General features: G+C 45.5%; 1 protein-coding gene across 1 annotated transcript in view; it reads left to right on the top strand.

Annotated features, from left to right (window-relative positions):
• Positions 1 to 26073, top strand: part of PSMD13 (proteasome 26S subunit, non-ATPase 13) — a 157689-nt gene extending 131616 nt beyond the window's left edge. Inside the window, exons 12-13 of the mRNA XM_069223211.1 lie at positions 6792 to 6908; positions 25272 to 26073. Of these exons, the coding sequence (XP_069079312.1) occupies positions 6792 to 6908; positions 25272 to 25367 (213 nt within the window). The 3' untranslated portion in view covers positions 25368 to 26073. The remainder of the gene's footprint in view (positions 1 to 6791; positions 6909 to 25271) is intronic.
• The last annotated feature ends 593 nt before the right edge of the window (positions 26074 to 26666 follow it).

The following is a 26666-nucleotide window of genomic DNA, read 5'->3' as shown; positions in this document are numbered from 1 at the left end:
CCCCGTTTCGATTCTGCCCCGAATGCCACAACAAATATCCTTATACGGACCTACACTCGGTCTGTAACCTGTGCCTGTCACCCGAGCACAGCGAAGAATCCTGTGAGGCCTGTCGGGCGTTCCGGTCCCGAAAAACTCTGCGCGACCGTCGAGCGAGAAGACTGCAGATGGCGTCCACGCCAAAGGAGCGTCGACAGTTCGAGACAGAAGAGGAACAGGAGGAATCCTTTTCCATCCAGGATTCAGACTCCGACGAGCTAGACAAAAACTGTGAGTAAGACGTCGAGATCAGAACTTAAAAAAGGAAAGAAGGCCCAGGGGACGCCACTGCCAACCGGCCATGGCTCCACCCAAATTCTCGGTGACCAACAATCGGCACCGAAAAAGGCCCATTCAGTGTCGAGATCGTCCGACTTCGGTCGAGACACCGGCACGCAGCCTCCTCGGGACCGAGAGAGTGCTAAACAGAAGCATCGACGAGAGTTCGGTGTCGACACGGATCGACGCCGAGACAGTGGCGCCGAAGACCATAGAGGCCAAGAATTTTCGGCACAGAAAAAGAGGAAGGTTACCTCGGAGCCGAAAAAACAATCAACAGGGTTTTCGGAGCCGAAAAAAGCGACATCAGACCCTGTTTCAGGCTCCTATACTGAAGAGCATTCTATGTCTTCACAAATGAAGAAACATAGATTTGAACAAGAACTGCAATCCACTGACGTGGATCACACGCAAAAGCGTATCTTTATTCAGCAGGGGACTGGGAAGATCAGTACCCTTCCACCTGTCAAACGAAAGAGAACGCTTCAGTTTACTCCTCAGCAACAAACAGCACAAAAGGTAACACCTCCTCCCTCGCCTCCACCTGTAACTCCGGCTTCGCCAACTTACACCCCGTCACATTCGCCAGCTCACACCGCCATGAGCCACGATGACCAAGATCAGGATGCGTGGGACTTGTACGACGCACCAGTGTCTGATAACAGCCCAGACACATACCCAACTAGGCCATCGCCACCGGAAGACAGCACAGCCTACTCACAAGTGGTGGCTAGAGCAGCACTATTCCATAATGTGGAACTACACTCGGAACAAGTAGAGGATGATTTTTTATTTAACACCCTCTCTTCAACCCACAGCTCCTACCAAAGCCTGCCGATGCTCCCAGGCATGCTACGCCATGCAAAGGACATTTTCAAGGAGCCAGTTAAAAGTAGGGCAGTGACGCCTAGGGTGGACAAAAAGTATAAGGCGCCTCCTACGGACCCTGTATTCATCACCTCTCAGCTGCCACCAGATTCTGTGGTGGTAGGGGCTGCCAGAAAACGGGCAAATTCACACACTTCTGGGGATGCACCTCCCCCAGATAAAGAAAGCAGGAAATTCGATGCAGCCGGGAAGAGGGTTGCTGTCCAAGCAGCAAACCAGTGGCGCATCGCAAATTCACAAGCGCTGCTAGCGCGATACGACAGAGCCCACTGGGATGAGATGCAGCATCTCATTGAACATCTCCCAAAAGATCTGCAAAAAAGAGCAAAACAGGTTGTTGAGGAAGGTCAAAACATTTCCAACAATCAAATACGCTCCTCCATGGATGCAGCAGACACGGCCGCAAGGACCATTAATACGTCGGTTACCATCCGTAGGCACGCATGGCTCAGAACGTCTGGATTCAAGCCAGAAATTCAGCAGGCAGTGCTTAACATGCCAGTAAACGAAAAACTTCTGTTCGGTCCGGAGGTCGACACAGCCATAGAAAAGCTCAAGAAGGACACTGACACTGCCAAAGCCATGGGCGCACTCTACTCCCCGCAGAGCAGAGGATCTTATAACACCTTCCGCAAAACACCTTTTAGAGGAGGGTTTCGGGGTCAGGCCACACAAGCTAGCACCTCACAGTCCGCACCGCCCACCTACCAGGGACAGTACAGGGGAGGTTTTCGGGGCCAGTATAGAGGGGGGCAATTCCCTAGGAATAGAGGAAGATTTCAAAGCCCCAAAACCACTACCAACAAGCAGTGACTCACACGTCACTCACCCCTCCCACACAACACCAGTGGGGGGGAGAATACGTCAATATTACGAAGCATGGGACAAAATAACTACAGACACATGGGTCCTAGCAATTATCCAACATGGTTATTGCATAGAATTCATGCAATTCCCTCCAGACATACCACCAAAATCACAAAATTTATCAAAATACCATTCACAGCTTCTAGAGATAGAAGTTCAAGCACTACTGCAAAAAAATGCAATAGAATTAGTACCAAGCACACAAATAAACACAGGAGTTTATTCACTGTACTTCTTGATACCAAAAAAGGACGAAACACTGAGACCAATTCTAGACCTCAGGGTAGTAAACACATTCATCAAATCAGACCACTTTCACATGGTCACACTACAAGAAGTGTTACCATTGCTCAAAAAACACGACTACATGACAACCCTAGACCTCAAGGACGCATATTTCCATATACCAATACATCAATCACACAGGAAATATCTAAGGTTTGTATTCAAAGGAATACATTACCAATTCAAAGTATTGCCTTTTGGTTTAACAACCGCTCCAAGAGTATTCACAAAATGCCTAGCAGTAGTCGCTGCACACATCAGAAGGCAGCAAATACATGTGTTCCCGTATCTAGACGACTGGCTAATCAAAACCAGTTCGCTCACACAATGCTCAAACCACACAAATCAAGTCATACAAACCCTCTACAAACTAGGGTTCACCGTCAACTTTGCAAAATCAAACATTCTGCCAAGCAAAGTACAGCAATATCTAGGAGCCATAATAGACACGACAAAAGGAGTAGCAACGCCAACTCCACAAAGGATCCACAATTTCAACAGGGTCATTCAACACATGTCTCCTAACCAAACAATACAAGCAAGAACAATACTACAGCTCCTAGGCATGATGTCCTCATGCATAGCCATTGTCCCAAACGCAAGACTGCACATGAGGCCCTTACAACAGTGCCTAGCCTCACAGTGGTCTCAAGCACAGGGTCACCTTCTAGATCTGGTGTTGCTAGACCGCCAAACTTACCTCTCGCTTCTATGGTGGAACAGTATAAATTTAAACATAGGGCGGCCTTTCCAAGACCCAGTGCCACAGTACGTAATAACAACAGATGCTTCCATGACAGGGTGGGGAGCACATCTCAATCAACACAACATAAGAGGACAATGGAACATACATCAAACAAAACTGCATATAAATCATCTAGAATTATTAGCAGTTTTTCAAGCACTAAAAGCTTTCCAACCAATCATAACCCACAAATACATCCTTGTCAAAACAGACAACATGACAACGATGTATTATCTAAACAAACAAGGAGGAACACATTCAACGCAGTTAAGCTTGTTAGCTCAAAAAATATGGAAGTGGGCAATCCATCATCAAATTGGTCTAATAGCACAGTTTATTCCGGGGATCCAGAATCAGCTGGCAGACAATCTCTCTCGAGATCACCAGCAAGTCCACGAATGGGAAATCCACCCACAGATTCTGAACACCTACTTCACACTCTGGGGAACACCACAAATAGACTTATTTGCAACAAAAGAGAACGCAAAATGCCAAAACTTCGCGTCCAGATACCCACACAAGCAATCCCTAGGCAATGCCCTATGGATGAACTGGTCAGGAATATTTGCTTACGCTTTTCCTCCTCTCCCTCTCCTTCCTTACCTAGTAAACAAATTGAGTCAAAACAAACTCAAACTCATTTTAATAGCACCAACGTGGGCAAGACAACCCTGGTACACAACACTGCTAGATCTGTCTGTAGTACCACACATCAAACTGCCCAACAAACCAGATCTGTTAACGCAACGCAACACAACCAACAGATCAGACACCCGGACCCAGCATCGCTGAATCTAGCAATCTGGCTCCTGAAATCCTAGAGTTCGGACACTTACAACTTAGCCAAGAGTGTATGGAAGTCATAAAGCAGGCCAGAAGGCCATCCACTAGACACTGCTACGCAAGTAAGTGGAAAAGATTTGTTTGGTACTGCCATCATAATCAGATACAACCACTAGACGCAACTCCAAAACATATAGTAAATTACTTGCTCCATTTACAAAAAGCAAAGCTAGCCTTCTCTTCTATTAAAATACACCTTGCAGCAATATCTGCATACCTGCAAACTACATATTCAACTTCCTTGTATAGGATACCAGTTATCAAAGCATTCATAGAAGGGCTTAAAAGAATTATACCACCAAGAACACCACCTGTTCCTTCATGGAACCTAAACGTGGTTCTAACAAGACTCATGGGCCCACCTTTCGAACCCATGCACTCTTGCGGAATACAATTCCTAACCTGGAAAGTTGCCTTTCTCATCGCCATTACATCTCTAAGAAGAGTAAGTGAAATTCAAGCGTTCACAACACAAGAGCCTTTTATACAAATACATAAAAATAAGGTCGTCCTACGACCTAATCCAAAATTTTTACCCAAAGTTATTTCACCATTCCATCTAAATCAAACGGTAGAACTACCAGTTTTTTTCCCACAGCCAGATTCTGTGGCTGAAAGAGCACTACATACATTAGATGTCAAAAGAGCATTAATGTACTACATTGACAGAACAAAAAACATCAGAAAAACTAAACAGCTATTTATTGCATTCCAAAAACCTCATGCAGGTAACCCAATATCAAAACAAGGTATAGCCAGATGGATAGTTAAATGCATCCAAATCTGCTACCTTAAAGCAAAAAGACAACTGCCCATTACTCCCAGGGCAAATTCAACAAGGAAAAAAGGTGCTTCAATGGCCTTTTTAGGAAACATCCCAATGCAGGAAATATGTAAGGCAGCCACTTGGTCTACGCCTCACACATTCACCAAACACTACTGTATAGATGTGCTATCCGCACAACAAGCTACAGTAGGTCAAGCTGTATTAAGAACTCTATTTCAGACAACTTCTACTCCTACAGGCTAAACCACCGCTTATGGGGAACTAACTGCTTACTAGTCTATGCATACCATGTGTATCTACAGCGACAGATGCCATCGAACTGAAAATGTCACTTACCCAGTGTACATCTGTTCGTGGCATCAGTCGCTGAGATTCACATGGACCCACCCACCTCCCCGGAAGCCTGTAGCAGTTCAGAAGTTACCTTCAATTTTCTACATTTGTATATATATTATTTAATCCTTTAATAGGTACATACTTACATTTTTCATTGCGCGGGCACTATTACTATAGTACAACTCCTACCTCACCCTCTGCGGGGAAAACAATCGAAGATGGAGTCGACGCCCATGCGCAATGAGCACAGAAGGAGGAGTCACTCGGTCCCGTGACTCGAAAACACTTCTTCGAAGAAAAACAACTTGTAACACTCCGACCCAACACCAGATGGCGAGCTCATGCATACCATGTGAATCTCAGCGACTGATGCCACGAACAGATGTACACTGGGTAAGTGACATTTTCATTCCTTATTACACTGGCTCCCTGTTGCCAATTCAAGACCCTGTGTTATATGTATAGAGCATTACATAACCTTGGTCCTGAGATGCTGAGACCTTTAGCCACTTTTTAAGCACCAAGTAGACAACTTAGATCCTCCTCTGCCATCCTAGCAAATGTTCCTTTAGTGAGGAAAGCGAGATGGGGAGGAAGATCCTTGTCCCATCAAGGAGCGAAACTCTGGAACAGTCTGCCTATTAATATTCGAGCAAGCTCTCAGGAAATTACATTCCGAAAAACCCTGAAAACATGGTTATTCAGAGCCTGAACTTGAGTGGTGTTGTGTGTTTCTGCGATTTTGCCTGCCATATAAGTGCTACGAGGCCTTTGGGCAGTTTCAGCGCTATACAAGCAATCATAACATAACATTTTAATTGTTAAACTGTAATCCTTCCTACTAAATTTATTTGGCTATTTTACAATGTTTCGCATAGAATAATCTTTGAAATGGCATCAGGATTTGTGCCAAGCTACCACGTGTAAGCTCAGAATTCCTCACAGAAAACTCTTTACTTTTATGAGCTCAATTGTTTTGACTTTGTTGTTCCTACATTTGCAGTAGTAATTTGCAGTTGCACTACAGTTGCAGTGTGCATGTTGTATTGCTAGTCTGTTCATGTGATTACATAAACTCAAGGGTTGTCTGTTTGCTCAGGCGCCTGACCTTCTCAATGACTTTCTTAGGGACAGTTGACAATGTGTCTTGTTTGATTGGGCATCCTCTTGACTTTCACATAACATTACCTGTCCATTTCTTCCTTGATACACTTGGCAGACTTTCAGGCCTGAGGAAATGAAAGGGATGGAGGCTTAATTTGCTTAAGAAGAGGTGGGGAGCCTTTTTCTGTCCCTGAAAGCATATGTTATGAAGGTTGTAAGATGGAATGTTCATCAATTAGACTTGTTAATTGAGGAATTTGGATATTTTGTGTAAGCAGATCTTCATTCAGCCCTTTGGTACTCCTAAGTGTAAAAATTAGGAGGGAACATATTTGTATGTTTCTTTAATTATGCTTTTGTCCACCAGAGTGAACCTGAATCCGCTGTTTCAAATCTCTTTGTAGGCCCCTTCTGCTGGTAGTAGTCATTTTCCATGCCTTTGAAGCCTTAGTGCGTGGTTTTCTATGCATGCTTTCTGTCTTTTTTTGTTACTGCTTCCCTTTAAAGAGGATGCATTTTTGCATGGAGTTACCATCATAATAACACTGTTCTACTTTGATGTAAATGTATTCCAAAAGCCACCTCCTTTTCTTTCTAAACCCCAACTTCCTGTTTCAGGTGGAGCTCTTGGTGATGAAGGCGCTGTCCGTTGGCCTGCTGAAAGGCAGTATAGATGAGGTGGACAAACGTGTGCACATGACTTGGGTGCAGCCTCGTGTTCTAGACCTACAGCAGGTAAAATGCTCTTCCATAAAGTGGCATCTCCAAATTAAGGCTATATGAGCAGCATGGAGCCTTACAGAATAGCTGTTGTAGATGAGGGTAATAAGTATTTTGGAACTTGGTTTGCGATAATCCGGCATCAAAAACCAAAGTATTCTTTCTTTAATGTGATGCCACTTCTGTGCTGCTACCCTGCTCGCCTTTACCAACATTTTGGAGTGTGACTATTCATTTTTTTTTTTTTTTTTTTTTTAACTTATCTCCCCTGTTTTCACAAATTTACCAGTTAAAACCATTTGCTGCTGGTCCATGTCTCTTATTTCCTCTGACTTTTTTTGCTACTGGATTCACTCATAATTTGATCCCATTTGTCATGCTGCAGTAACCAACCATGCACCTTTCCATAGCCCTGTATTATTTAGGACTCTGAGCAGGTGAACTTTCCTCTTTTCTCAAACGAGGGGACAGCCAGAGGTTTCATCAATGTAAACACAATATTTTGTAGTGTGTGCCAGACCTGTATCAGAATGTGCCAATCTGGGTCCCCACCAAGTTTATGTGGGTATTAACATAGCATCTTGACCTGGAGCTGAATTGTGTATGCTGGTCTAGATGTTAAATGTATACATTTTAATTATGTGCTCAGCAGTTTTTGGTGTTTGCTCATAAAGAATAGCTTTAGGGAGTTGTTTTTTGTCTGTGTGTCTTGCTTTTGGCTTGAATGTTAGGCGTGGAGTGGTCCTGTTGTTTGTCGTTGTATTTATATTCATAAAAAGACCAGCAGGTCGAGTAACTTAAATAATCTACCCTACCGAACGGTAATGTACTTGACCCGTAAACAGGTTTCAAATTGTACAAATGTTATTTTACAGAGTCATCTTGTAAAGATGTAATCTCTCCAAATGTAGATTCTTTCATATGGTCTTTATTAGACTAATCTAACAGAGAAATGCCCCACCCCCACCAAGGCTCCAGGCAATTGACCCTTCAGCCTCAGCCTCCCAGCACTCTCTGTATTCTTTGTTTAGAATTAGTTTAGAACCATCTTACAACATTCTATCTACAGTGGTATCTTAGTGTGAAACGAAATACCACACACCTTCCCATCAATATATAAACAAATGAACAACCAACAGAAATGTTAAATTTTAGTCCAAATTAAGAAATACCTAAAAATGTGCATAAGATGGTAAAGAGATACAAAATAAAAGGAATTTACACTGGACAGCAACAAAGGCAATGAAGAGGATACTTGAGGTTCAAACAAATTCACACAAATGTTTTGGCCTAGATGTCACACGTCCACTTCTCCTCGGTTGTGAGACACTGAGCTTAGAGTCCCTAGCACAGGTAAAATCTCTATTGAGAGGCACCAATGCCACCCTGGTCAAATTCCAACTGCGATTGCCTCCGAGTTTGACAGCATTTTTAAACAATTTAATTACTTTAAGAGGCCTGGTGAATCTATTAGATCCTACTTTATGAGGATATTTAATTCTTATATTATCCCCCATTTTAACTTTGGTTTTGGATGTTGCATGTCTCATATCAAAGTTAAGTTTTCTTTTCTCTAACTTTTCGTTTTGTGAAGACCTCCAGTCATCTAACCCAGGGGCTTCTCCTGCAGCATCCCCCACAATTTCATTTCTCATCCTCCCGGATTACAGTAGAGTTACAGCCTTGAGTACTCTGAACAACTCAACAGGTATTTTCCCTGTGATGGAGTGCAGAGTCAATCTATATAATTTCACTGTCTCCAAAATTGCCGATTTCCAGTCTCCGTTTTGTGCGTTTACTTTTTGAATGGTTTCTTTCAATACTCCATTAAATCTCTCTACCATTCAATTGGTTTCTGGATGATATAGAGAGCATCTTTTGTGTTTAATACAATTAGTGATTAAAAATGTCTACATTTCTTTTGAGATTAAATGAACTCCGTTGTCCATCAACAAACCTACAGGTAAACCTTCCCTACAATATACCTCATCCAGAAACTGTCACATTTCTCATCTCAGTGGAGTGTGTTATGTGAATTTCCGGCCACCTGGAATAGAGGTCAACCAGGACCATCACATAGGACTGACCAGACCTGCAGGTTACCGATCCCAAGAAATCCAATGCCACTTCTTGCCATGCCCTCACCAGCAAACCTCTCAACACTATAGGCTGGACTCTTGTCTTACAGACATTATCACTCGAGACCCACCCAAAACAATCACTTACTGCCCAGTAAATGCATAGAGCCTCTTTTTCAATAACCGAGTAGTGTTTCTCAGGTCGCACCAGAGCTCCAGAAAGGAACATAATAGTTTACTCCTGTCCCTCATTCACTTGTTTCAAAACTTCTCCAAGACCCTTATTACTTACCTCAGTGACCAAGATGGATAATCTGTTGCTATCAAAGCTTTTCAACAAAGGCGTATCACATAATGCCTTTTTGATATCACGAAAGTCATTCTCACAACTATCAAACCATATAAATTTGGTCCCCTTTTCAACAATTCTCTTATGGTGTGAGTATGAGTCGCTAGTCTGGCTACAAACTTGTTGTAATACTCCGCCATCCCAAAGAAAGTCACCAGATCATATCTGCTTTTGGGTGAAGGGAGGTCTACTATACACCTGACTAATAGATCCTTAGGTCTAACTCATTCACCATTGAGCTTATGTCCTAGATAGTCATTCTCAGATAGGTTGAACCAACATTTATTCTCTCGTGTCAAACCTCTATTCCTTAATCTGGTAAGTACTTGCCAAACCCTATCATCATGCTCTTCCTGAGATGACCCAAAGACTAATACATCATCTTGATAAATTGTAATTCCTCTCACCCCATTTAAAACGTCTTCCATAACCATTTAAAAGACAGAGGCTGCCGAATTTAAACCGAATGGTAACCTTGTGAACTTGAAGTTACCAAACGGAATAAAGGATGTTAACTTCATAGATGCGTCATCTAACATTATTTGGTGATATGCTGCTCTAAGATCCAGGGTTGAGAAAATCTTTGCTCCCTCCAATAAAGTTAGCATCTCAGTTATATTTGGAAGGGGATACTTGTCTGCTGCTACACACTTGTTAAGACACCTCAGATCCACACAAAGCCTTAATTCTCCAGAGGCCTTGCAAACTAGAACAAAAGGAGATAACCACTCCGTAGCTTCAGTCTCAACAATAATACCCTCATCCTTCAACTTGATAAGTTCATCCAACAAAGAACTTCGTAAAGCTATAAGAATATTGCGGGCTTTACACACAACAGGTTTAACACCCTCTTTGAGAACAATTTTGTGGACATAGTTTGTCAGGCATCCTAACTTATCCGTGAATACTTCCTTAAATTCCTCCTGCCACCGAGTATTCTTTGTTTCAATGTTTTCATTTATTGACTTGATCACTGGCTGAGTTTCTACATCGCCTGCCTAAACTTCTATATGTACAGTCAATTAATGAAGATCCGAAAAGTGTGCACGGCACTGATTCAATGTAGAAATGTGCACGGTGTGGTGCGGTTGAGTGCACATTTGTCATGTCACACCTTTTCCTAGCGCGACTCCAGTGCATGTCCGTGCGACCTAAAATCACGATCCTGTCTTCATGGAGAGAGTGTGCGTGCATCACTGACCAGTTCAACGTCATGCACCCATGCGTGTGCTGCGTATAGTTCTGCCCCCCCCCCTCCCCTCGAAAGAGTGTGCAAGTCACTGTGCTACTTCCGTGCGTGCCAGTAGCGTGGAGACATCACCAGAGAAGCTGACTGAAGTTGGCATTGGACAAAGACCTGGAGTCACGCGGAATCTACACACAGCAACAACAAAGGCACAATGAGCCACCAGAGCATCAGTGCACTCGGCAACAACCAAGACACGGTGAGTCACAAGAGCGTCAAGTAATAAACGGTTGCTCTGGTGACATGGAAATGTGAGAGCGTCAAGTAATAAACAGCCGCCATGGTGATAGCGGTGAAATGAATCAACTCACGAAACTTGCCCCGGTCAGCAACTCCACAGTTTACAAAGTGTGCATTTACATATGCACGTACAAAAGACTGACGAGTCCTAAAGTTAAGCTCATGCTTCTGTATCTATTTTGCAGTACCTACACTTGCATCACAGTACCTTAGATTGGTGAGACAAAGCGTTCTGAAGTGCACCTGACGCAGAATCACTAGTTTTACTCATGACCAAAGGACCTTAATCTTGGATGAAGTTTCCTCTAGTTTCCTTTTTCCCTTTAAAAAAAAAAAAAAAGAAAGTGTTGAGATGTTTCTTCTTTCCAACAGTGAAGTTGGCAAACATCAGGGTTCACCGCCAGTCCATGCTCGTCGCCAATGTCAAGATGTAATCTCTCCAAAGGTAGATTCTTTCATATGGTCTTTATTTGATTAATCCAATAGAGAAATGTCTCACCCACACCGAGGCTCAGGCAACTGACACTTCAGCCTCAGCCTCTCAGCACTCTCCATATTCTTAGTTAGAACCATCTTACAACATTCCATCTACAGTGGTATCTTAGTGAGCTACCTGATACCGCACATCTTTACCTTCATTCTCACATGAATGCACCTTCAAATATGTGAATTTAACATTTCTGCTGTACAAAAAAACTCTTCTGTTTGATTACATAGACTAAACGTTTGCTCCATGTATAAGAATCCAGCCACATATAGGGTACACTTGATCCATGACTTTCTTCTTAGTTTACTAATAGCATTGCCATCAGGAGTGCTGTTCAGTTTGTTTAAACACTCACTTTTAATAAATATATCAGTAAAGCATAATAAAGTAGCGTACTGTCATTTACAGACAGAAAATTTCCAAATGTCCCAAAACCTTCCCACTAACTTGCAGCATTACTGATAAAACTATACAGGGAGTGCAGAATTATTAGGCAAATGAGTATTTTGACCACATCATCCTCTTTATGCATGTTGTCTTACTCCAAGCTGTATAGGCTCGAAAGCCTACTACCAATTAAGCATATTAGGTGATGTGCATCTCTGTAATGAGAAGAGGTGTGGTCTAATGACATCAACACCCTATATCAGGTGTGCATAATTATTAGGCAACTTCCTTTCCTTTGGCAAAATGGGTCAAAAGAAGGTCTTGACAGGCTCAGAAAAGTCCAAAATAGTGAGATATCTTGCAGAGGGATGCAGCACTCTTAAAATTGCAAAGCTTCTGAAGCGTGATCATCGAACAATCAAGCGTTTCATTCAAAATAGTCAACAGGGTCGCAAGAAGCGTGTGGAAAAACCAAGGCGCAGAATAACTGCCCATGAACTGAGAAAAGTCAAGCGTGCAGCTGCCACGATGCCACTTGCCACCAGTTTGGCCATATTTCAGAGCTGCAACATCACTGGAGTGCCCAAAAGCACAAGGTGTGCAATACTCAGAGACATGGCCAAGGTAAGAAAGGCTGAAAGACGACCACCACTGAACAAGACACACAAGCTGAAACGTCAAGACTGGGCCAAGAAATATCTCAAGACTGATTTTTCTAAGGTTTTATGGACTGATGAAATGAGAGTGAGTCTTGATGGGCCAGATGGATGGGCCCGTGGCTGGATTGGTAAAGGGCAGAGAGCTCCAGTCCGACTCAGACGCCAGCAAGGTGGAGGTGGAGTACTGGTTTGGGCTGGTATCATCAAAGATGAGCTTGTGGGGCCTTTTCGGGTTGAGGATGGAGTCAAGCTCAACTCCCAGTCCTACTGCCAGTTCCTGGAAGACACCTTCTTCAAGCAGTGGTACAGGAAGAAGTCTGCATCCTTCAAGAAAAACATGATTTTCATGCAGGACAATGCTCCATCACACGCGTCCAAGTACTCCACAGCGTGGCTGGCAAGAAAGGGTATAAAAGAAGGAAATCTAATGACATGGCCTTGTTCACCTGATCTGAACCCCATTGAGAACCTGTGGTCCATCATCAAATGTGAGATTTACAAGGAGGGAAAACAGTACACCTCTCTGAACAGTGTCTGGGAGGCTGTGGTTGCTGCTGCACGCAATGTTGATGGTGAACAGATCAAAACACTGACAGAATCCATGGATGGCAGGCTTTTGAGTGTCCTTGCAAAGAAAGGTGGCTATATTGGTCACTGATTTGTTTTTGTTTTGTTTTTGAATGTCAGAAATGTATATTTGTTTCACTGGTAATAATAAATAATTGAAATGGGTATATATATTTTTTGTTAAGTTGCCTAATAATTATGCACAGTAATAGTCACCTGCACACACAGATATCCCCCTAACATAGCTAAAACTAAAAACAAACTAAAAACTACTTCCAAAAATATTCAGCTTTGATATTAATGAGTTTTTTGGGTTCATTGAGAACATGGTTGTTCAATAATAAAATTAATCCTCAAAAATACAACTTGCCTGATAATTCTGCACTCCCTGTATAGTGTATTGACAATAATCTTTGAAAACTGGGTTTCAGAAAACATTTATCATTTGCACATCACCAAGTAAAGTGTTTTGATTAGTTTTCATTCTATTAAAATATTTTTTTCATCTCACAGAATCACTTTCACAGCTACTGAAATATTATTTACAGATCAAATCTGTTTATTATTATTTTAAACACTAAGACATGCAAATACAAAATATAAGCACAGTACATCGCAGTACGATACATAGTGTACATCTCCGCTGTAGACGCTCTATATCCACTAGCAGAAGTCTTCCAGACTAGGCTCTAGTTCTGGCTGAAAGAACCTCGCTACAAATCTCTTCTTGACAATAGACTCAACAAGCAGAGCCCAACAGGAGATCCTTCAGACTGCGAGTCCCGTTTATGAAAACCAAACAAACATACAATTAAATAAAACACTTTAACAATGCTCCCCTCCAGCGACCGCGTCAACCTACCATCTCCCTCCCACTCCAACTCTCCTCCCGCCACATCACAGCCCATTGAAATCTCTCAGTGCACATTCTAGTCAAAGTTCAGGTTAGCCTCAAGACTCTCAAGTACGCTGGACATGTCAACTCCGTAAACTCTGCAGAAATGGCTTCCATAGTTCACTCAGTTCACCCACCCGCTGCTGCGAAGCCAATGTGAGTTTCTCCATGGCAAGTATAAACCAAAGCTTCTGGAGCCACGCATTGTGTGTCGGGACCCTATTCGTACCCCACATGGTCAGGATCAGCTGTAAGGCTGCGTTAAGTGCCAGGGCCATCTGTCTCCCCCCTCAACGACCTCAAGGGAAAAGTAAGTGGATTAGGCAGCCCCAGCAAGATGTATGATGGAAATCTGGGGAGCTTTGTGTGGAATGCCATGTCAATCTCCTCTATTATGCCCTCCCAGTAGCGATGAAGTTTGGGACAGCGCCACAGCAGGTGCACAAGTGTACCCGTGTAACGGCACCCCCTCCAGCATAAGTCAGATTTACCAGGGTCCCATGTGTGAATATGCGCCGGAGTTTAGTACCAATAGGAGGCCACCTTATATGATGTTTGCGTCCCGCTGCGTTATAGGCTGTGTGATGTATTCTGTAGAAAATACTTTCCCATTTCTCGTCTGAGAACTCCCTCTCCAACTCCCTCTCCCAACGCATCTGTCCTCTGGTCCTTGGTGGGCGCTGTTCCCCCTGCAAAAGCCGATAAAGTTCTGAGATGACTCCTCTATCATCCTTCTTTAACAGGAGCCATTTCTCGAATGGTGTGAGAGGCCTATCTATTAACGCTTTATTCGCCGGCTGCATCGCCCAGTGCCGAATCTGATAATACCTCAATCTATCTGCCTCTGTTAAGCCGTACGCTTCCCTCATCTGTTCAAAGGACAGGACCCCCTGTTCGTCAAAGAGACCTCCCACCCTTTTGCAGCCCCCCTCGTACCAACGTGTCAAACCCTCCAGTCGGAGTCCAGGCTAAAAGTCAGGGTTTGCTCCTATGGGGGTCATTGGGGGATGGAAAGGATGTTAATCCAGACCTAACAGCCACTGTATCCCATGTCCGCATCGTAACCCCTGTGACTGGGGAGGAATAGAGTCCAGCAGCCCTATGCCGCGTCGGAGCCAAGGCTCATTCCATATATGTGAGCCCGCTACTGCCTGGTCCATGAAGCACCAGTGTTTCTCAGTGAGCGGGCGATTCCACTCCAGTAGAAAGCGCAGCTGGGTCGCCTGAAAATATCGCTGAAGGCAAGGGATCGCCAAACCTCCCCCACTCTTGGATCGATACAGAACCCGTTGTGACAGCCGCGCCGGCCGCCCCTCCCATATAAACTTCAAAATCACTGTCTGAATGGTAACTATCATTCTAGGGGGCGGATTCAGCGGAAGCACTTGAAACACGTAAAGGATGCGCGGCAACATTTTCATCTTCACCGCCGCCACTCTACCCAGCCAAGATAGTTTATGCCTCCCCCATGATTCCAGGTCCTGCTGGACCTCACGGATCAGCGTCGCGTAATTTAAGCTTGCTGTCTTAGCGGCCGAGGTCGCCAGCTCAACTCCTAAATAGGGGAGACTCGAGGGCGACCAGATAAAGGGGTAGCTAGCTCTCAGGTCTGCCTCATGATCTGGTCTGACCGACAAACCAAGGACCTGCGACTTCTGCATATTAACCCGAAATCCCGAGACCCGACCGAACTCTATTATCTCCATAAGCGCTGGCAGTGAGGTCGCAGGCTCCGCCAAAGTTAGGATCACATCATCTGCATAGAGGGTGATAAGATGGTGGTCTCCACCGAACCTCACACCAGATACCAAGGGGCTGTCTCGCAACCTTTGCGCTAAGGGCTCCATATATAGCGCGAATAGAAGGGGAGAAAGCAGGCAACCCTGTCTGGTCCCCCGTCCCACCGGGAAGGGCAGGGAGAGCACCCCATTAACTCGAACCGCCGCTCTGGGAGACCGATATACGCAACTGATCCAGGACCTGAAAATGGGGCCCAGACCAAATCGCTCCAACACCTTTAAGAGATAGGGCCAGTGGACCATATCAAACGCTTTTTCAGCATTGATAGAGAGGAAAAGCGCCTCTCTGCGGGAGCGATCTGTTTTATCCAATGGGTGCAGGAGCCGCTTCATATTATCACCGCATTGTCGATTTGGTATAAAACCTGATTGGTCCGGATCATTAAGGCCCGGCATATAGAAATTAAGACGGGTAGCAAGAATGCCAGTGAATAACTTGGCATCTATATTCAGGAGTAAGAGCGGCCTATATGAGGCACACTCCTCAGGGTCCTTACCGGGTTTATGTATAACTACAATAGTAGCGTCCAGCATAGTCTGTGTCAGAGCTCCTGTCGTCCGAAAGGAGTTGAAAAGGCGCACCAAATGTGGAGCGAGTTCCACGCAGAAAGTCTTATAGAATAAGGCCGTGAACCCATCAGGGCCAGGGGACTTCCCTGGTTTAAGTTGAGAAATTGCCGATATAAACTCTTCCAACCTTATCGGCTGGTCCAACAGCGACGCCTCCTTCTCACTGAGTGGCGTAATTGCTATGCCCTCTAAGAATAGATCCAATGCTGCGGCATCTCCCTCAGCAGCCACATATAAGCCCCGGTAGAACTCCACAAAAGCCTCTGCAATCTGATCGCTCGTACCCGCCTTCATTCCATAAGGGGAATGGATCAGTTTTATCGTAGACGCTGCACGCTGTGCTCGCAACCGGTGTGCCAATAGCTTCCCGCACCTATTGCTCCCAACATAAAATTTGTGTTTAAGTCTCGCTATCGCATATTCCGCTCTATCCCAGTCCAGCCTCTTCAACTGTTGCCTCACCTTCTCTAATTCCCGCCAGGTTTGAGGCGCGCCAGTAGCCTTGTGGGAGTGCTCCAGTGCAGCCACCCTCTGCTCCAGCTCCTCCCTTATCTCTCGCCTTGTCTTATTATCTTTTGCGGACAGTGCCATCACCTCTCCCCGGACCACTGCCTTCATAGCCTCCCATACTATCTCGGTTGAGGAGCCACCATCATCATTAAAACTAAGGTAGTCCATGATTGTGCGTCGAAGTGACTCTACCATTGTCTCACTCTGGAGTAGGGAATCCCTAAGACGCCAGCTCAGGGTACTCACTCGGCCCACCCCCATAGCAATCTCCATGGTAATTGGGGCGTGATCAGCTAGGGCTCTGGGATTAATCGTGGCCTCTCTAACCCAGGAGACAAATTCCTGCGAGGCCAAGAAAACATCTAGCCGAGCGTACGTCTTGGTTGCAGCCGAGTAAAAGGAATAATCTCTAAGCGTAGGATGCAACTTTCTCCAGACATCCTCCAACCCACACTCGGCCATCCACTGACGCCCCGCCTCCGATAGGGCCCCCTCCCGCCCAAAGTGTTGGCCCGAGCGGTCAAGCTCGTTATTCATTACCAAGTTAAACTCTCCTCCTACCAAAATAGCTCTATCTGGTGAGCTAAGGATTGGGGAGATCGCCTGCCTCAGAAATGCCTCCTGCTGGACATTTGGCGCATAAAGAGAAGCAATGGTGAAAGAAAAGGCTCCGAGTCCTATTCTGATGGCCAGGAACCTGCCCTGTACTTCATGTACCTTCCCTATTATCTCCCCAGAAAAGGTCCTGGAAAGCAATTTCTCTCGTAGGGGATTTCCATGTATAGTCATAAGCACTGAATAGTTCCGCGCGCCTGCGGGGACCCCGGAGCACTGATGTGAAGTATATTCTTAAGTGCAAACACCAGCCGTTTGAAGAAAAGGTCTGTCAAAAAAACACTTAAGAATAACGTTGTGCAGCCTATGTGAACAGCTACACAGGCCAAATTGTTGAAAAGAAAATCAATAGTAGTGTAAATTCATGTTCAAACACCTATTTATTCTAGAAATGTAATAACAAATACATTCTCATACTTTATTTACACCTCTGATGAGAATCAAACAATGCAGGGCAGTGTAGCCCATAGGCTGCCATTATACAGAATGTAAATAGAGCTGTGCCTTTAAGAAAGCAAAGTCTTCCTGTATCCCATCATGCACAGCAACAGGCAGTTGCCTCAGTTCTTTTTTCCGGCTCCTGCTGACAGGACCCTGAAGCATTGAGCTCTACCTCACAAAGCTTTTTGTGACAGAAATTCATTGAAATATCTTCTGAATTTCATTTTCACTCGACGTTTTTACCTTTGAGTGATCATTTTCTACTGATTTCTGTTAAATTCTGACAGAATTTTGAGGTTTTTCTAGTTAGAAATGCCTCCACTTTTTGATAAATGTCCTTCTTGTGGCAGAAAGAAGGCTAAAACAGATCCACATAGGGTCTGTATAATTTGTCTTCCATCCAGCCACAAACCGGAGTCGTGTGACATTTGTAAAACCTTCTCTAGAAGAACCCTTCGTGATAGAGAGAAGATCCGACTTCAGGCGAGAGAGGACAGGAGAAAAAGTGGCCATTCCACTACAGAGCGAGGAGAAGGTCAGGCTTCTACCAGGGCTCAACCTGTTTCCTCCATGACTCCTTCCAGACCTGCTGAAAAACGACATAGATCTCCGACGACGTCGAGAGCGTCGACGTCGAAGCAGGGAACGGCGCCAACATGTTCGCCGTCGAGGAGTGGTTCGCCGGCGAGAAAAAGACATCGTTCGCCGTCGACAGCTATTTCGCCGTCGAGGCGGCGAAGACACCCGACGTCGAGAGGATCTGGGTCGCCGTCGACACGGCGAACACAGTCCACGCCAAGGAGATCCGAGTCGGGCTCGCCGTCGACACGGCGAGGGAGATCGCCGTCGAGAGAGAGTGTTCGCCGTCGGAGGCGTTCACCGTCACTGCACCGACGTCGAGGGTCGTCGTCGAGAGGTTCTCAGTGGCGAGACGAGTCGACGTCTAGAGGCACTCGCCGTCACTGCAGTTCGACGTCTAGGAGTGCTTCGACGTCGAGAAGACCATCTAAGAGGCCTAGAAGGGTTTATACAACCTCGGAATCCTCGGCCTCGCTTATCCTACTTCCAGCATCGCCACAGCTCTCGCAAAGGCAGTCGCCGTTACCACAGACGCCGGTAACACCTACGGCTCCTCTTCCGGCGCCTCCTCCAGAGCCTGTTCCGAGGACTCCAACGCGATCTGCAGGGCGTTCTGGATATTCGTCGAGGCGTACATCTACCTCTAGGCAATCATGGACATTCTTCATCGTCCACACGGGACTACTCTCCAACCTTATCGGACTCACCGTCCCCAAGAGTGTCCCCCATAGATGATGTCAACACATTTCAGGAGGTCTTAGTGAGAGGGGCAACCAAGCTGAATATCCCGCTAGCAGCTCCGGCCCCATCGACATCAGTGATCTTTGAGACCTTGCATCAAAAGACATCTTCACGACCTTTACTTCCACTGGTTCCGGGTCTTATTGAGCCAGCAATGGACATTTTTCTCACGCCGGCTACAACAAAGTCTGCTCCTTCCAGACTCATTAAAAAGTACCGTCCACCAGAGCAAGATCCTCTATTCTTGAGGTCGGACCCAGTACCAGACTCGGTAGTTATAGTGGCAGCGAAGAAATCGCATTCGACGTCACCGTCTTCCTCTGCTCCTCCAGACAAAGAGAGCAGAAAGATCGATGCTGCAGGAAGAAAAGTATGCTCGACGGCATCCATCACCATGAAATCAGCCAGTGCCACTGCTTTATTAGGGAGATATGATCGATCCCTCTGGGACTCTATACTGCAGTTCGCAGAGCATCTCCTTAGGGACAAAAGGGAAGATTTCCTAGAGGTCGTGAGCGAGGGAGCTATGGTTTCTAACCAGATTATAAGTGCTGCGGCGGATTCTTCAACACTATCCGCACATAACTATGCTCATGGTATAGCGCTCAGGAGACATGCATGGCTGCGGCTTACATCGCTTAAACCCGAAGCACAGCAGAGGATACAGAACCTACCTTTCTCAGGCTCCACTTTGTTCGGCTCTCATGCCGATGACGAGATGGCCAGAATGAAGTCGGAGCTGGATACCCTGAAAGCGGTAGGCATGGAGCGACCTAAAGAACAGCGAAAAGGATTCCGTCCATATCAAAGAAGACTGTTCACCCACAGGTATCAGTCTCCACATTGGACGTCTTCACGCCCTCAGCAACAGCAGCAGCAGCAGCATCAGAGGGGCTTCTCCAGAAGGTCGACAAGGGGTCGTTCAACACCTCCGACCCAGACACCTCGACAGATGCCCGCGTCTAAGCCCTGAATCTTCGCTTCCCCCTCCTCCGTTACCCACTCCGGTAGGGGGAAGTATCTCAAATCATCTGGACGAGTGGCTACGCATCACATCAGACGCCTGGGTTTTGAATATTGTGAGACATGGTTACGTTCTCAGATTCACCAGTCCTCCACCATCTGTTCCACCCAAAACAACCAACCGACACCTCGAAGCTCTTCAGTTAGAAGTCACCATCCTATTGCAAAAAAGAGCCATAGAACCCGTCCCGATCAGCCAGCAAGGGAAGGGGATTCATTCGAGGTATTTCCTTGTGCCAAAAAAAGACAAGCAAGAGTTTCGTCCCATTTTAGACCTAAGGACAGCAAACAAGTGGATTCGCAAAGAGAAATTCAGGATGCTATCCTTGCACCAAATTTACCCACATCTTCGTCAGGGCGACTGGCTCTGTGCAGTAGACCTTTGCGACGCTTATTTTCATATTCCGGTGGCCAAGAAACATCGAAAATTCTTAAGGTTCACCGTCGGAAAACATCATTACCAATTTGCGGTTCTGCCCTTCGGCCTAAAATCAGCGCCGAGGACTTTTTCCAAATGCATGGCGGTGGTAGCCGCCCATTTGAGGAAGCATCAAATTTTTGTCTACCCCTATCTAGACGATTGGCTCATAAAGGCCTCCAGTTATCTAGAGACGCAACAACATTTCAAATGGACTCTACAGCTGTTACAGAAACTCGGTCTTCAAGTAAATCTCCTGAAATCCACAGCAACACCGGTTCAGAGGTTGCATTACTTAGGAGCCATTATAGATACAAATCTAGGAAAGGTCTTTCCTTCGGAGGAACGACGATTATCGATTCTCCAAAAGTGCAAACAACTGCAAGAGGCTCCACAGACCACTGCAAGAGTAATAGCTTCCCTCCTGGGCTCGATGGCGTCTTGTATCCATCTTGTTCCCAATGCTCGCCTCCATATGAGACCATTACAGGAAAACCTGGAGGATCAATGGAGTCAACTAATGAACGAATGGGAGAACAAAGTCCTCCTTTCTCCCCACGCCTTACAGTCCCTCAAGTGGTGGTGTCTACCCGACAATCTCTTGGTGGGGATTCCGTTCCAACGACCGCCTCCAGCTCAAACCATCGTAACAGATGCGTCACTGCTCGGATGGGGAGCGCACATGGGACATCTTCGAGTCCAAGGCAAGTGGTCACAGAAAGAGAGTCTCTATCACATCAACCTGCTGGAACTTCGAGCGGTCCACCTTGCGCTCAAAGCTTTCCTTCCCTCTCTGAGAGCGGAAAATCTCCTTCTTCAGACGGACAACGTGGCCACCTTGTACTATGTAAACAAACAAGGAGGCACCAGGTCCAGGATTTTATCCAGGGAGGCTCAGACAATCTGGCATTGGCTTCTAGCCAGGAACATGTCGCTAGTAGCAACTCACCTGCCGGGCATCCAGAATGTGCAAGCGGATGCTCTCAGCCGAGTAATGGACGAGAACCACGAGTGGGTTCTACACAACGACGTCGTTCATTCCATTTTCGCACTATGGGGTTCCCCCTCTATAGACCTGTTCGCAACCCCAGAAAACAAAAAATGCCAAAACTTCGCCTCCAGATATTACCATCCAGGGACACTGGGGAATGCCCTGTGGATAAGCTGGTCAGGAGCATTTCTTTACGCCTTTCCACCGCTTCCCCCGATTCCGGCGGTCCTCCAGAAGTTATCCAATGCTCAGTCCAAAATGATCCTGATTGCTCCGGAATGGCCACGACAATGGTGGTTCCCAGACCTTCTTCACCGGTCACTCAAACCACACATCAGGCTCCCTTATCGTCCGGACCTGCTCACGAAGTTCGGAGGGCAGATATCTCATCCCAACCTCTCATCACTGAGTTTGGCAGCATGGCTCCTGAGCTAGTGCAATATGGACACTTGAACTTACCTCAGGACTGTATGGAAATCCTGAGAGAAGCGAAGCGCCCTTCCACACGATCCACTTATGCAAGCAAGTGGAAGAGATTTTGTGTGTGGTGTTTAGACAACAACATTGACCCGATATCCTGTGGAGAAGAGTCTATTCTGCCATACCTCCTAACATTGGCAAAATCGGGCTTACAATTATCATCAATAAAGGTACATTTGGCGGCTCTAACAGCATACAGGAAGAGCCCATCACAACCTTCCTTTTTTCGAATCCCAATTATTAAAGACTTCCTGGAGGGTTTAAAAAAGGTTTTTCCCCCCATTAGAAGGCCGTCTCCTCCATGGGAATTGAATGTTGTCCTATCGCGCCTGATGCTACCTCCATTCGAGCCAATACATAAGGCATCGCTTCAACATCTCACATGGAAAACTGCTTTTCTGGTGGCAATCACTTCAGCGCGTAGGGTCAGTGAAATCCAAGCCCTTTGCTCTCAGGAACCCTACACGTTTTTTCATTCTGCAAAAGTGGTAATGAGAACTCATCCAAAATTTTTACCGAAAGTCGTCTCCGATTTTCATGTGAATCAAACCATTTCACTTCCAACTTTCTTTCAAAATCCAGCTACTCCTGCTGAGAGAACGCTGCACTCTCTAGATGTAAAGAGGGTTTTGAAATTTTACTTGGACAGGACAAAATGCTTACGTAAATCACAACAGCTTTTTGTTAACTATGGCCCACTTAGAACAGGGTTGGGCACGTCTAAGCAATCACTATCCAGGTGGATTGTTTCATGTATAATGTTATGTTATCAGTTAGCGAACAAGTCCCTCGGTGGTAGGCCAAAAGCCCACTCTACTAGAGGGAAGGCAGCTACTACAGCCTTAATGAGAAATATACCTTTGGCAGAAATATGCAAGGCTGCCACTTGGAAGTCTGTCCATACCTTTACTCAGCATTACTGCCTTGATACAGACGCTAGGGCGGATGCACAGGTTGGACAGGCCTTGCTTAAGAACTTATTTGCATAACTTTAGTGTTTTGGCACTATTTTTTCTGTCTGCTCCACCGCGGTTATGGGGATGGGCTTGCTACTCTATTCAGTGCTTATGACTATACATGGAAATCCCCTACGAGAGAAGGAATGGTTTCTTACCTGTAACTCCAGTTCTCTCGTAGGGGTATTTCCATGATAGTCCTAAGCAACCCTCCCTCCTCCCCGGTGGAGTTCACATAGAAAAAGTTGCCATAAATATGGTTGATGTTGGTACTCCAACAAAGCTTGTTCCAGGTTAAAAGCCTTCAAAAAGAACTGAGGCAACTGCCTGTTGCTGTGCATGATGGGATACAGGGAGACTTTGCTTTCTTAAAGGCACAGCTCTATTTACATTCTGTATAATGGCAGCCTATGGGCTACACTGCCCTGCATTGTTTGATTCTCATCAGAGGTGTAAATAAAGTATGAGAATGTATTTGTTATTACATTTCTAGAATAAATAGGTGTTTGAACATGAATTTACACTACTATTGATTTTCTTTTCAACAATTTGGCCTGTGTAGCTGTTCACATAGGCTGCACAATGTTATTCTTAAGTGTTTTTTTGACAGACCTTTTCTTCAAATGGCTGGTGTTTGCACTTAAGAATATACTTCACATCAGTGCTCCGGGGTCCCCGCAGGCGCGCGGAACTATTCAGTGCTTATGACTATCATGGAAATACCCCTACGAGAGAACTGGAGTTACAGGTAAGAAACCATTCCATCGCCACCCATGCATGCTTTGTAGTTGCTGAAGACCAAATCTGCCTAGGGAACCACCTTGAGCGCATGCGATATGTGTCCTTATGTAATAAATGTGAATCCTGCAATAAGCCCAGATTTCTCCAGGCCTGACAGAATCGCTTAGTGGGATTATTCAGCCCACGGACATTTAAACTAAGACACCTAACTGTCATACCGTATAGGGAAACAGTTGCTCAGGTAGGGAGGAGCTCCACGGAGGGGGCAGGATCCAGAGCAGCAGCGCGATCGCTCCGGCTCACATAGATGAGCCGCCGAAATCATCCGTGACCAGGCTCGCAGGGGAGCATTCAAACAGATAACCAAAATGCATAACGGGTGCTCATACCAAAAAAGTCCTCTCTCACACATCCTAAGAGGTAAAAGTCTCAACTGGGCTGTAGAACCACACGTGCTCCTCCACCAAGTCCGCCTGCTCCGCCGACCGGACCCCCCTCTGCCATAACCAGACCGCGGCAAGCGGCCCCCAGCCAACCAGCGGGCCCCCCAACACTCTTCGTTTAGGCCCTTGTCCCAGCTGCCTCACTGCCGACTGGCGCTCCGAGATCTGCTCTAACACAGTTGGGCGTTGCTGTTTCTTTCTTCTTTCTTTCCTCCGCCAGCGCGGGTGGTTGTAGCCGATTGAACCCAACTTCGAATCCGGGGCAGCTTCCTCCAAGCCCAGGATCTGGTTAGCCTCTGATATTGATTTCACCTGACGAAGCTGATCCTCCCAATGGAAAACCAGGCGGAACGGGTGGCCCCGGAGTAGGACACAGCCCGCTCCTGTAAGTGCTCGGTGATGGGCTTAAACTCATGCCGCCTTTGCAGGGTCCGAACCGAGGGATCCTGGTATAATTGAAGCTGGTATCCTCTAAAAATGACCCGTGGAAGGTTGCCCGTCTTTTGCAGTATATTTTTCTCTCTGCCCAAAGTTATGGACGCAACCCGGGCGGCGGAGCACGGACAAACGCGTCCGCTCACGCCGCCATCTTGGCCACGCCCCCTGAAATATGTTTTTAAATGTTTGTACAGTTGACTTAGTTATTCAAATGTTGTGTGTTATGAAATGTCTGACACCCTTCAGCCTTCCATTTCACACTTGGTACAGCAGGTCTGACAGTTCACCTTACAATATCCTGGAACTCCTCAGTCAGAAGGTATAGTAATCAAATGAAGACAAACTGGTACTTTTGACCTCTGTTTCTGAACACAGAGCAAATGTGACAAGATAAGATTTAAAGGTGTGTTTATTGCTACTTTGCTTTCTAACTGAACAGAACACCTGTTCTTTGTCAACTTGCCAGAAGGGGCACGTATGTCCTAAAAACAGCTTGATCTGCTAAAATATGACTTGGCATAGCGAGTGGGCGAGTAGATGTTTTGAGGCCTGATATATGGGTTGGTTCACCCATTGACTTGTTTTGCTCTGTGACTTAATGCATCATTCTCCCATTGATCAGCCCTACTGTGTGCTTTAGTGTGTTTACTGTCTGGTTTCTTCAAAGACCAGTCCTATTGTATGTTTTTTTTTGGTTAGCCTGAATCTAAATGCTTCTCTTGCAGATAAAGAGCATGAAGGACCGGCTGGAATTCTGGTGCACAGATGTGAAGAGTATGGAGCTGTTGGTAGAGCATCAGGCCCACGACATACTGACCTAAAGTGCTGCTTCAGTTGCTGTTTAACTTTAAGGAAAAATAAATTGTGGGGCTGCTGAACTGTCTTCATTCACCATTTAAAGAACTAGAGTGTCAACTAAGAACCATTAGCTTTTGTGGGATTTGTTTATTCACTTTGACCTATTTGCCTGTTAGAAATTTGGTCTGAGTGATTACTCTTAAGGAAATCTAGTCCAAGAGCGGCTGCAAATGAAACCAAATTGGTTTTGGTGTGGATAGTAATGTAGCACTTGGATAACCCAAGACATTGCTCTTCTGCATTCTATTTCTGCCTTGTATTCCACCACAAGAGCTCTATCATAATGTACAGTACCCCGGTGAGAGTTTGCCTTAGGCACTTTTAACTTCAGACAACTTAATCGTTGAGCCTTCCGAATTGATGTTGTCTTCCACTGCTCTAGGTGGACTTGTGCTGCTCTTAGTAGTTGGGAAAGCATTTGACATTAATAGAATTTGTCTGAGGTTTTGAACTTAAGTCAGTGGTAATTATTCAGCTCCACAAAGCCCCGCTCTATCTTGGTAGACTGCTGTGTTAAATGTAGTTCTGCCCTGGATGCATCATGCCATAATTCTTTTACCCCTTGTTTATTCGATTTCTCCCTAATTGCTTGTGTCAGAAGTATATTAGTAGACCTACCATTGTTGCACTGATACAGCTTGTCCAGTTATGATAAAACTCTTTTATAAATCTGTCTTTGAGCCATTTTTTTGATAATACTGGTCTCTGCTGTTATATATGTGGATCCCCTAATTGGCTGTCCCTCATGTTTCACTTGTGTTCTTAGCAGGCTATAGCTGTACTTCTCTCTTTTCTCCTTTGAATCTACATGCAACTCCCACAACCGCTTTCTTCTCTGTGGTTGGTTTGAATCCCATAGAAATCTACCCCTCAAATCTTGCTGAATCTATTAAAAATGTCACATGCGGATGTACTTTTCTGGAGGTTTATTCCACTTACCTACCACCTGCCTTTTGGTTCCTGGTCCCTCAACAGAAAAAGCAAATTATGACAGCTACCTGATCGGACCTTTAAATGATGTGAACATTTAGGCACACCAACCTTCTCTCATTTGATACATTTACTGATTAATGTGTCACAATCTATCTAAAGCTACAATGGCACTGGCTGAAACCTGCCAAGATAAGCATTGGACCCATGGTTTGGAGACACTCTGTACCCAATTGCTTTTGTGTAAATAGAGGAATAACTGGAGCACACCCTGTTCTATATTAGCTTGCCCCATAGGCAGAAATGATTGACCAGTTGAACTGACAGGAAGG

The sequence above is a fragment of the Pleurodeles waltl genome, chromosome 3_1 (assembly GCF_031143425.1).
Source record: "Pleurodeles waltl isolate 20211129_DDA chromosome 3_1, aPleWal1.hap1.20221129, whole genome shotgun sequence".
NCBI lineage: Eukaryota > Metazoa > Chordata > Amphibia > Caudata > Salamandridae > Pleurodeles > Pleurodeles waltl.
The sequence above is the reverse complement of the archived record's forward strand: the minus strand, read 5'-3'. Positions and strand labels throughout refer to the sequence as shown.